This window comes from Anticarsia gemmatalis, chromosome 17, assembly GCF_050436995.1.
Source record: "Anticarsia gemmatalis isolate Benzon Research Colony breed Stoneville strain chromosome 17, ilAntGemm2 primary, whole genome shotgun sequence".
In the NCBI taxonomy this organism is placed as follows: Eukaryota; Metazoa; Arthropoda; class Insecta; order Lepidoptera; family Erebidae; genus Anticarsia; species Anticarsia gemmatalis.
In genome coordinates, this window is record NC_134761.1 from 2,798,726 (window position 1) to 2,806,290 (window position 7,565).

The 7,565-nt window shown below is 34.1% G+C and overlaps 2 protein-coding genes across 3 annotated transcripts in view; one reads left to right on the plus strand and one right to left on the minus strand.

Annotated features, from left to right (window-relative positions):
* The window catches only part of LOC142979965 (uncharacterized), a 58,214-nt gene extending 53,886 nt beyond the window's left edge, over window positions 1–4,328 (plus strand). Inside the window, exon 6 of the mRNA XM_076125212.1 lies at window positions 1,154–4,328. Within this exon, the coding sequence (XP_075981327.1) occupies window positions 1,154–1,351 (198 nt within the window). The 3' untranslated portion in view covers window positions 1,352–4,328. The remainder of the gene's footprint in view (window positions 1–1,153) is intronic.
* Mthfs (methenyltetrahydrofolate synthetase) lies at window positions 4,323–7,565 on the minus strand. Of its 2 annotated transcripts, none has more exons than XM_076125213.1 (5): window positions 7,407–7,565; window positions 6,759–6,882; window positions 6,008–6,260; window positions 5,058–5,185; window positions 4,323–4,646 (listed from the first exon to the last, which is right to left on the minus strand). In XM_076125213.1, the coding sequence occupies exons 1-5, from the start codon at window positions 7,433–7,435 to the stop codon at window positions 4,554–4,556; spliced, it is 627 nt and encodes a 208-aa protein (XP_075981328.1). In that variant the 5' UTR covers window positions 7,436–7,565; the 3' UTR covers window positions 4,323–4,553. The 2 variants fall into 2 exon arrangements, with proteins under 2 accessions (XP_075981328.1, XP_075981329.1); XM_076125214.1 differs by lacking the exon at window positions 7,407–7,565 and adding an exon at window positions 7,187–7,205.

Consider the following 7,565-nt stretch of genomic DNA (forward strand, 5'->3'; position numbering starts at 1 on the left):
AACCTTAAATTGCATTTCTTTTAATAAGATTTAAAATCTTGTGAAAGGCACATTGAACTCAAATACTTTGTGAAATATTCGAAATAGCCAATAAATCCTTGTTTTTCCATATAAAGATATCCGGTGTTGTATAAAAATAAACCGATCGTGTTGAAATAATATAATTACAATTATTTTTACAGTTATTTGGGCGCCATCGACGCCGTGTTTCACAAGAGCGATTAATTTACCAACTATTTATCGATATGACTTTGTACCAGTAGTTTATTTAGTTGTTCTGACACACTGATGGAAAGAACCGTGAACTTTTTACTAGCGCCTCTAGTTTTAGTTATAAAATTGAGAAATGTAACGCTATCTTCAATAGGGTTATTGAAAAAATCTTAATCTTGTGTTGGCAAAAGGCTTATCCAAAATGCTAACGCTATGTAATTTTTTTTACTATATAATGTTGAAATTAAAATTATTACAGACTGAAACATTTTAATACGCACTCATTTGGTGGCAACAAAAATATAAAAGTCAGTATTTGAATACCAAATTAGGTACATTTTATTAATTGTCAAAAGAGCTAATTTGACTGGTGATCAACCACCCTAGATCTTTGTAAGGTGCGTAATAAAATGTATGTGGGTTCTTTATTCTGATATGTTCGCCGCACTTACAGTCAATATTTCTCGCAATCAAATCAACCATATAACATACATTTTATCGACTGCTAACAAGCACATGAGAGACACATGAGAGACATTATTTCGAAACATTACACTTTTAACCGCGTTACTTGTAATTAGCCTACTGCCTTCAATCACTTGTTAATTTACACAAATTATACTGTAGTAATAGTAGATGTAATCAATTTGGATGTACTTTAAAATAATTTATCACATAACATACATTCTTGGGGTATGTTCAAGATCATATTTTGACGCATGGCTGTCTTATAATTGATTCAAATTATGCTTTAATTGAAAGCATTATAAAATCTGTACTTACATTACGCATGTTGTAAAAAAACGTTAGCTGAAGTTCGTGTTAATATTTAATCCTAGTCCACTAACAAAATAAGAAAGCCATGAGGCCTAGAATCTACGAATGTCTTTAAAAACAACCCAGTACCTAATAGTTATTCTAACAACTGTTATTATTGCAGGCTGCCAGTGCACTATTCACCCTGGACGGTGCTCGAAGCGAAGCGTTAACCCGCCGTCTGGCGCGCAACGAGCGTCGCCGGCGACGGTGCCGAGCTGTCCTGGTCATCATCGCGCTGCTGCTACTCCTGGCTGCCGTCGGTGCTGTTGAACTCCTCATGTCCAGGGGGCAGAGAGTCTTTGGGGCTGTTATACGATGATGTATGGCTGATGCAGGAGTGGCTATATAAGGAATAACTGAAGGTGTAGAAAATTTGCGTCGAATTTCATCAGTTTGAATAGTCGTGTCAAGAAGAAAATTGTCACCGGAAAAATTTTGTCTTGATTGAAACCAGATAGTTCAAGTTTGTTGATGATTCAATCATTGATTCGTTCGCTAAAGCTCCCTGTATTCATGTGTCAAGGTATCTACCTTACTTCTTTTTCCAATTGTCATCGAGTATTTGACGATAGGAGTTCGATGCCATCGAAAAATCGTTATTGCAGTAGTATTCGTTTTGCTGTAAATATATTATTTTGAGTTTGCATCAATACAGAGTGCATCAAAACAGAGGTTTTACACATTTGACATTCATATCACGGTGCTCTGTGGCGTGGGAATGCTCTACACTCAATATCTGATTTGTATGTTCTTTGAAACTATTATGTGCATTCCGTACATGACAGAACATCTATAATTTTCTTTGAGCTATTTTACCTCGCATTGTGATTGACAAATATTTTCGCAGATTTATGCTTTAAACTTTAGTTTCGCGTAATTATTCGCGTAAAAGAATTATGTGGCTATATTTTTTCAGAAATTAATGTCTTACCATCTATCTATTCAATAGCGTTTGAACGCTATTGAATAGATAAACTACCGCTAAATATACTGCAGAAACCGGCCTTTAGTGCTTTTTAAACGGCTCTAGAATTTCGTACCTTTTCATACACTACAAAATATTTTGAGTGAAATATACCAAAATATTTTGTAGTTGTATTTTTGTTAGTATTTCATTTCGAAAAGCTAATAAATTCGAATTTATTTTATACTTATTATAAAGTTTAATTTGTAAGGTGTTTGTTAAATATAAGATAACAATTGTAAAAATCAACGAATTTTATTTTTAGTGTAAAAAGCTTTTGAAGCTACGATTTGGATTCCACTATCGAAAATAATTAAGTTAGTTATAAGTAGATAATTTTGTAGATATTCAGAATTATAACAATTATTTTAAAATCCCGAATTATTATATTAAGAAGGACCTATTTGACATTAAAAATGGTCTGGAATAAGTCTTATCATTTTATTCCTTACAGTTACACTCAATACTATCGAGCAGAGACATTTAACATTAAATATTACTTGAAAATTAATATTTCATGCTAGCTACCGCTAGGGGCGCTGATCAGTTATTCATACATATTAAATTTGTATGAAAAACTGATTAAATTTTTAATGCAATCGTACCCTTTTTTAAAACTCAGTGTTTTACTGTTTCAACAAAATTTGGTGGTAATTATTATGTATTTTTAATATAGTTATTAAGTTATTATGTATTTAATTTATGTATATCCAATTTGATAGTGGGATACAATCATTTCTATTAGATGTTAATGTATGAAAGTTATTATATGTATTAAATATTAATATTTTATGTAAGTAAATAAGGATTTTTAGGTTATATTATTTAGATTATATTATTAAGATTATTTCTTCTCCGGTATATAATAAGGCATGTGAAAAAGGCCCTTTCCATAAATCATGAGAATATAAGTAGATGATAATTATGTCTACACTCTATTCTTTTTACGTGTTTATGTACCTAAAAATATTTTCACTGAAAATCTACAAGTGTGTTAACTTTTGTGACGGCAAAGGCTTGTTTTACACGTACTACAATCACACCACGAGTCAGCGATAAAATGTGGTTGCGATTTGGTGGTATGAAACACGTGGTCTATAAAGGCTGCAAAATGAGGTACGTGTGAATTGTATTTAATTTCAATAGGAAAATATGCACCCGACCACGTGTTTTCGTTGTGGTGTGGTTGCGTGGTTGTGGTACGCCTGAAATAGCCGTGAAGGTGTCGCCAAACAACTTACATTACTAATTATAATAACGATTCACTATTAATCATAACTTTTAAACTCTCGCGTTGCATGGTTAATGTATAATAGAATACGGGAATTAACGCGAACACGCATTTTACCTTAAAATGCCTAACGTTTCGGCGCAGGTTGCCTGCCTGCGACCACGGCGAGTGCAACCTAGACTCACTATGAACCTGTAATCACTTCAACATAGCACTTTGACCTTAGAAAAAAGGTTTTCTTCAAAAGCCTCCAAGAAAGGTTCAGTGTGTGTGTGTTCATTGAATCATGACACGGTAAACTATCCAATGATAAAATAATTTTATTAGACAGATCAGTACCCGTGTAAACATTGCCATTTTATACGAAAATGTAATTTAATTGGTAATTTCTGATAGTGGTGCCATATGATGATATTTATTTTATTTGAAATACACTTCATTTCGTAAAGCTAGGCAGCAAAGTATCGTGAATAATTACGTTACAATCAACCAGTTTTTACTTTTAAAACTTTTGCTGAAAATCGCTCTAATGCTTAAGATTGCGTAATAAGTTAATAAATGTCTATCAAATTATTGTTAAATAAATTTATTCGCTACTTATTACGCGATAATTTACGATCGATTACGCTCTTGGTTACGCCGTAATGGAATCTGTAGAAAAAGATTACGCATCTACTATATTTTATGTAAAATAGCAATACGATCTTTTTTTAATATTCGTGAACGTTTTTCCAATTAAACATAATATATTTGTTTGTTTGAAACTATAGACTAAGTTATCTTTGCTCTTCAAATTTTACATATACTATATCACAACTAACATTACCTATTTCATTTAAGAAAACTTGAATGTTTAATTGCCTTTCAGATTTTTTCATAATTATTTTTTATTACCTGTTTTTCCAAAATATTTCTTTCTTGCCACGTATTTTCTCCAGTGGCTTAGTATTCAAATATTTGTGATATAATTAAGTAAAACGTACCTTTAAATTAGTGCTAAGTTTTTCGACTCTCGATCTGTATTGAATAAGAAAATCATTAAATTGTATTATCTCGCACAAAGTGCCTTTGTAATTTTTAATAAAACGATTGTATATTTTTTGTGGGATTTTTATTTTAACAACAATTATTTATAATAATATATAAAATATTCGCTATAGACCCGTATTGTCGGGGCAAGAGTAAAATATAATTTACGGCATTAATTAAATATTTTCATTACCCTATATAATTATTCCACTAAATTAATTTTTATAATTGATTATAATAAAATGAATGAGTGCAATCCATAATTTTACGTATACTATATTAAACTCTTGGTTGTCTTCACTCAGCATGTATGACTGCATCGACTTTCTGGTCTTGTTCATTGGTGGGCACATTGTCTATTACTTGGCAGTCAAATGCTACTGCGACCACCTGTAACACAAACAAGATTTTAATAAGTAAGAGTACTCTCAAAAATTCCTGTCTCAGATCACCTCGCACACTCTGGTTTAAGTATCTAATCAATCACACTAGTCAAACAGAGACTTTATATTCCTCCAAGAAAAAAACTCAGGTAAGAATCCGTCGCGATGTTTTTCTTCGTCTTTGACATTTTAGTACGCTTATACAATTATTTGTTTCTTGTGGGGCTTGGCATGTAAGTACAATAACCAAACGACTTGACCTCTGTCGTTTACCGAGACCATAATACTCACTACACAGTCCCATAGAAGCAACAACCACGGAAGCATCTTATATAGAGAATGATATGGTCTAATACCATCAGGTCCTTGGTCCGAAAAGAGTGGACAGTGGGTAAGTTTTTAAGAGAAATTTTAATACCTTAGGTGCAGTTTGTGGGTTGCTCCGCAGATTGGCGAGGAATTTGTCATAGTACCCTCCTCCGTGGCCGCACCTGTCGCCTGACTTGGAGAACGCTACTCCTGGAGTTATCACCAGATCCAAACCTCCTGGAAAATTAACAGGATATTTATTGCTTTAATGCGAATTTTATGGGGCCTAGGCGGCTTGAAACTACGATCTTCTCACACAGTATGTACGCAAAATATTAAAAGATTAATTTTATATGGAAGAGGTCAAATGATTCCTAGCCTTGAAAACAAAATCCTGCATCGGCTTCTGAGTGTAAATTAAGTGCATGTTTTATGACGAAACAAAACTTGCCTAAAGCTTGTTACTAGATAAAAGTGGACAGATATACCTACGCCCAAATTGACGAACAATAACAAAAACACAATTATCATGACACGCACTTGGATTCATATAAACAATTTAAAGCGGTAAAGAACCTCAGAAGGTCATCTGTGATGACATTAAGATATTCAGCAATTTAGGGGGAATCCAGAGTAAGTTTTAAGCTCAAGACATGTAGCCGAAGGGCGATAGAGCGTAGTAGAGTCACCATTAGAAAGTTTGATACCATCACCTTAGTCCGTACAGCATGAACAGATAGTGAGATAGAGTATAAAACAGGCAAGGTGACATTGCATAATTGACAAAGAGTAATTGCGATTTTTTTTATTTCTACTCCTGCAACGAGTGCTGCTGAGGTCCTGAAATCCGTAATATAACATGCTAATAGCGATAATATTCCACCGATTGGAAAGGACACCGTTATAGATATAGATAGAAGTAGGAGGATTCCCTAAGCATGTCGCAATACATCCCATTGAAAACAGACGTTTTCTAAAGCTGAACTAAGCTACATCCTTTGTAAAAACTAGCTAGTTCAACACCCCACTACTAGATGGCACTATCCTCAAACAACATACCTGACTCCACAGCATCTTCTCTCAACTGGTCTTTCGAATGCTGTGCTATACCATGCCTCGTCACCGCCATGGTCCTCTCATCATCAGCTTCGAGCTTCAACATCCTCATCTTGCCGCCAGCGTATTGAGGAACGTAGGCAGACGCCCCACGTGCCTTGATGTGGGATATGATGGGAGCCGTGTCGATTTCTTGGTCGGTACTCATGTAGAGAGATATGCGATTCGCCGATTTGTAGAAGGGGTGGTTTATTAGCTGTGAATTTTAACTTAGATTAGTGTGAAGGTTTTTAATAGTGACATTGAGGGCGAGTTACGATATCTTAATGGTTGTAGTTGGATGAAGGGATATTTTGTTTCGACTGCAAGGCACGCAAAAACAAAAAGATTGTGGGTCTTTCAGTCGTTACAATTATTTTTTTCTTTTGACAGCACAAAAAACAGGTTACAGAATATAATTAAGAATCTTAAATATTCTGTGGATATTTCTATTAAGAAAAGTTAACTTTATTTTCCTTAATATATTTTTAAAATGATGACTTAGATTGCTCTTAAACATATCCACAGACACCTTCAACTGAGACCAGATTTTTGGATCGCATAAATAGGTATTTGTTCAGTGTAGGAACCGTAATCACGATCTCTCGATACAGTGGTAATTGTGTGGCGACCATCTTAACCTCATAACTTGCGCCACGAAGACCGTTATATCAACCCTAATAGTCATAACTTTGCAAATTCTGTAGTTTTTTACCTTTTCGTAAACAATTTGCGACTGTCTCTTTTTCTCTTCAGCGGAGAGAGCGGCGATGCGATCTGCTATCTCAACTCTTAACTGCGCTTTGGCTGGATTTGGAGTTACCTTTGCCATTTTGAAACTGAAAAAAGATTATTTCAAATAAAAATTGCGCGTTCTTTTTTGACGTTTCTTGCTGAGTGTTTGCGCTGGGTTTTTTCATGTTAGGTATTAGAATTTGAAATAACTATTCATTCAAAAGTAATTGGTTTTTTCTAAATGTAATTTGCCATAGAAAAAAAGTGATTGAACTCAAAGGCTGGAACGTCTTGAAACTGAAATCGTGTGCTACTTTTTGTCCAGACGAAAAAGCCGGTAAAGTATGCGCTTGAGAATACGTATTTTCATGTTATAATCGTAACTTTGTAAAATAACAAATTACCTACTCTTCGTTCGCTTCTTTCTGATAATTACGAGAATAATGTCATTTAATTCAAGGAAAACTGTCAATTAGGTAAGTACAAACTAATGATGCAATTCAAAGAACGTAAAGATGTAAACATTATTCAAAGCAATAACAAAACGGGTCAAAAGTTACAGATTACAACTCACGAGTTATTTATCAATGGACAAACTATAAATATTTGATACAGGAATTAGACTTACCCTTTACGCAGCAGATTCACTACTAACATGAAGACAGACTGATAGCAATACTGATAATAGAAAGATAATGTAGGAACTTGTGAAGCGGTGTGCAAACCAAAACAAACTGCTGTCACTCTTTATACACGTGCACATGTTACTGCTAACGCCATCTAGTGT

What these genes read in the sequence shown, in the direction of transcription:
- Mthfs (XM_076125213.1), bottom strand. Translation starts at nt 7,435, where the DNA reads ATGTTAGTAGTGAATCTGCTGCGTAAAGG. An exon ending in GTGAATCTGCTGCGTAAAGG is followed by an intron (nt 6,883 to 7,406) that starts GTAAGTCTAATT and finishes ATCTTTTTTCAG; the next exon opens with TTTCAAAATGGCAAAGGTAA. An exon ending in AGAAGATGCTGTGGAGTCAG is followed by an intron (nt 5,186 to 6,007) that starts GTATGTTGTTTG and finishes TTAATTTTCCAG; the next exon opens with GAGGTTTGGATCTGGTGATA.